At 40.1% G+C, this 4453-nt stretch overlaps 1 protein-coding gene across 1 annotated transcript in view; it reads right to left on the bottom strand.

Annotated features, from left to right (window-relative positions):
- Positions 1 to 2032: 2032 nt before the first annotated feature.
- The window catches only part of LOC101861413 (protein jagged-1), a gene marked incomplete at its 5' end in the record, with an annotated part of 29209 nt that continues 26788 nt past the window's right edge, over positions 2033 to 4453 (bottom strand). Inside the window, 1 exon segment of the mRNA XM_035973514.1 lies at positions 2033 to 4339. Within this exon segment, the coding sequence (XP_035829407.1) occupies positions 3641 to 4339 (699 nt within the window).

Genomic DNA, 4453 nt, shown 5'->3' with positions numbered 1-4453 from the left:
GAGCAGTGTGCAATAGTATTAATAGTAATGTTTTAGAAGAGGATTTTTCTCCTTCTTGACACTGTGTGTGTTTGACATAACTGTGATTTTGTTTCTTGTGACGTACTTTGAACATCTCATTGAGACGAAGACAGGCAATACAAATGCAACTTCTTTGTATTATTATTATTATTATTATTATTATTATTATTATTATTATTATTTTCAGCTTTTAGCCTGAATTCCTTTGTTTGAACCTTGTTTCTTCTATGATTGATTTCTCTGATTGGGTTTATTGTTCTGTCCAATTTTCCTACTCTTGTAACTTAAACCACAAAGCAATGTATTTATTGACTGGGAAAAAAGTTTAACATATTAGATCTGAATATATATATATATATTATATATATATATTATAACATTTATATTCTATACTTGTTCTAATGCTGCTTGGCTCATCTCAATTTACTTTTTTACTGATCAGTACATTCCACTAACATACTTTCCAACTTTCTGAATTCTAACATGTCTATGCTCAGCAATAATTTGTTGTTTTTGGATTACCTTTACACTTTCTTTTTTTATGGTTTGAAATTTCAATTTTTGTGATTAATATTTGTGCCTTATTTAACTTTTACGTGATGAATGAAGCAAATTGTTGTTTATATAGAGTGTTTCTTATACTAGTCTCCTGACAGTTGTACGGTGCCTTATATTGTTGCTCAAGTGTATATTTGTTCAAGTTGACGAGATTATGTAACGGTATCTGTGTTTTTGTATCGTTAAGACTAACACTTCACTCACTTTCTTATCTGAACTGTTTGGTTTGGGATTACGTGACAAGGTGTACTCATCTCCACCTGAAAGTTTCCTCATCTCCGCTGACTGGGCACTGGGCCAGTAGTCAGTTTCCTCAGTTGTCGGTCTCCTCACCTCACTCAGTTGTCAGTCTCCTCACCTCACTCAGTTGTCGGTCTCCTCACCTCACTCAGTTGTCGGTCTCCTCACCTCACTCAAGTTTGTGCCGGTGGGTGGAAGATGTTCTGATGTGGTTAGCTTTTTTCCTCTCAAACATGTGTCTTCTTATATCTCCTCCTTCTTCTCCCTGTAGGTCTCTCTCTCGTAGCAGCACCTGTACTGCAATCTCTCGTAGTAACACCTGTACTGTAATCTCCAGTCCTTAGACCTATATATGACGTGCTTGTGTTTCTTCAAGTGCCATAAGAAACTCATCAGTTCAGTCATCAGTGTGATTTTCCTGCTGCTTGCTACATCGTTTCTGGCTATGAATGTTTCTGTTAGGCTCTGTTGAACAATATATTCCTTTTTTATTTTGCGACATACGCAGATGTTCAAAATTCCAGGTTTTCATAAAAATTGCTGCAGTTGTTTCCTCTTTCTCAACCGTAGTTTCAAAAGTTTTCCCTGATCTATCCTCTTTTTTCCCCCTTGTATGTTACCTTTGTGTAGCACCACTAGTAGCACCTCTTATCCGGGGCATTTCTGTGACTTATGGGCTGCAAGTGCCGTAAAACTCACACTAGAACCAGAATGTATTTTTTGTAGTTTTGCTCAACTTGAAATAAAGACAATTTTTGAAAGATCGTTTTTTTGTTGTATTTATTGGTGCAAGTACTTTTATTTCTATTATGATGTATTTATGTCAAGTCTGGTGGGTCTGGTTGTCCTTTATGTATTTGCTGAACTTATTTTTAACAATAAGGCTTTATCTTTTGTTGCAGACCATCTGAAAAAAATGAATTCTTGTATAAAAATTAGGCAAACTGAAATGTTCAAAATCAGTAAGTTACTTTAAAAAAAAACCCACCCAGAACTTCTTTATTTGTTGTACAATTTCTTATAACACACTATAATTTAAAAAAATGATATTTAGGTATGGGAAGAATTTTTATGGAGTATCTCGGTCTAAGTCCTGGGTCGTTGTACGTATCCCTGGTCGGCTCTGATAGGTAGGGTCAAAATGATCGAAATGTGTCAATGGGGGCGTAAAAATACTTACATGAATAAAACAAAACAAACAAACACTTGCTGGTCAAGCAGTTTTAACGAAGTCTTTTTATTCTCTGGGTAAGTGTCCACGGCCATACATTAGCGAGGCACCAAAAGCGAAGCGAAGCAGGACGAATATAAAGCTGCAGTTTGCGTTTAGAAAATAATATGGCTAATTTAATGTAAATGATTTGGTCAACAAAGTTAAATAAAAATAAAGTTTTTGTGAAATTTAGTAATTTGAAGGACGTAATGAGAACACATGAGATGTAGATCTATACATACATCAATTTCAATGTATGTGCAATTGATTTTTCTTGAACAGTTGTTGAAGACACTTCCTTCTCTAAAACATTATTTCACACAAGCAATATTTACAGCAATGGACGATGGCGATAAGAATACCTAAAAAATACATACAGGCTTCAATCCATGACCGTAGAAAACAAACATATGACAGGTGTACATGTATTCATTGAACAGATTCGTACAAGAATGGTTGTCTTGTGACTTTCCAGTTGAGTAATGTCAGTTAGAGCAAAAGATCATCAAAAAAAAGGAAATGATAGGCCAGCAGATGTTTTGTTGCATGTTTGTTTGTACAGTGTTCGTGGGGAAGAACAGCAGCCACCGGCCCCTATGGTGTAGTAGTTAGGTACTTTACTGTTGCACGCAGGAGACCCAGGTTCAATTCCTGTGCTGGGAGGATTTTTATCGAGTATTACCTTGGTCTGTCTGCTGGGACGTTGAATCTCTCTTAGCCCGGGCTGGCCTTGATAGGCAAGGTCTTAGCGTGGCTCCTAAATAGTCTACTTTGTGTCGATGGGGACTCAAAAACACCGACATGGACTTGACAAAGTATGACAAGTGTCCACAAGAGTTGAAATAGGAATGTTGGAGATGAAGGAACGCTGGCAACTGAGTACAGTGGGAATGTTGGAACATGGCGTTAAACTAGATACACGTTTGCAAAAGTAGCGATGATAGTGATGATGATGATGATGATGATGATGATGATGATAACCTATGGTGTTGCTGTTTCACGTAGCAATGTTCCTGGTGAATCTTGAATTTGGGAAAAATGTTGAACTTTGTTTGTAATACATCTATTGTGCAAATTTAAAAAAAATTGAATTCTCCAATTATATATATTTTTTAAACTGTACAACTACGATAAAATGAAGACAATGTGGAGGAGGAGGAGGAGGAGGAGGAGGAGGATGGGGAAGGCAGTAACAAGGGTAGAGCATGACAGCAGCGATATGAACACGTCGATCCGGTCTGAAAGCAACATGAGAAGTACAAAAATATCGTAGTTATAGTCTCACGTCTGTGTCTTCTGTCATGATTTAAACCAGACAGGTTTTTTTGTTCTTGTTTGTACGTTTGGTTGTTTTGTTTGTTTGTACGTTTGGTTGTTTTGTTTGGTTGTACGTTTGGTTGTTTGTTTGTTTGTTTTTGTTTGTGGGTTGGTTTTTTCATGTTGAGAAATTTTCAAGAAACCATTTATACAGGTAGAGCCAAACATAATCGATAATATGAATAAAAGGACCCAGTATGAACCAAGTCAAGGATCGTTCACACAAACTGAGGCATTTATCTACTAAATGAATTTATAAGAGGATCCAGTGTGAACCAAGTCAAGGATCGTTCACACAAACTGAGGCAGTGACAGGTCGTCTATGTAGGGGAGGTGTGGGAACGGGTCCGCTGTGTCTCTCCTGGGCTGGGCTCTGTGGGGGCTGGGGGGGACTTTGTACCTGGGCTCGCTTGTCGTCTGGGTGTTGACGGTTTCCCGCGATGATCCTGGGGGAAGTTCTCTTTTCCCTGGCCTGTCGGCGTCACTTGGGTTGGCTGTAGTAGGAGGAGGTTCAAACAGGCAGCCGAGAATTGTTTCCAACGGCTCTTCAAATCGATCTCGTTTCTCTTTTGGTTTTGTGTCACTATTTTCTTTCGTTGCTGCTTTGCGGCTCAGAGATTTCGGTGGTAGTTTTTCTTGTGCTAATGAGGCGTTCACAGATGGCCTACTCCTGGCCTGCTCTGCTGGGAGTTCTGTGGTCGTCTGATTGAACTGTTTGCAGTGACTTTGCTGAGAGGGAGCAGATACATGTAGCAGCTGTGTGAGGTCCAGTGGGTTGTTAATGTGTGTGGGCGGGGTCTCTTCTAGCTCGTAGTGGCCTGGCGGTTGTGGAGTCGTGACGTCATCAGTGAGCACCCTGTCGTCAATAGAAGCGTACCAGTGGTCAGGTGGTGGGGGCGTGTGGCGGGTGGGGCTGGGGGGAAGGCGGCGGCTACTGGCTGCTGCTGGCTCGTCTGTCGAGGTGTTGGGGGAACTGACGTCATTGTTGTCCTGTGGGGCACGTGATTTGTGTGAGGGAAGGGGCAGTGGGGTTTGTGTGAGTGTGAGTGGGGCACGTGATTTGTGTGAGTGAAGGGAAGAAACGACACACTTGGGGGGGGGGGG

The sequence above is a fragment of the Aplysia californica genome, unplaced genomic scaffold (assembly GCF_000002075.1).
Source record: "Aplysia californica isolate F4 #8 unplaced genomic scaffold, AplCal3.0 scaffold01341, whole genome shotgun sequence".
In the NCBI taxonomy this organism is placed as follows: domain Eukaryota; kingdom Metazoa; phylum Mollusca; class Gastropoda; order Aplysiida; family Aplysiidae; genus Aplysia; species Aplysia californica.
The sequence above is the reverse complement of the archived record's forward strand: the minus strand, read 5'-3'. Positions and strand labels throughout refer to the sequence as shown.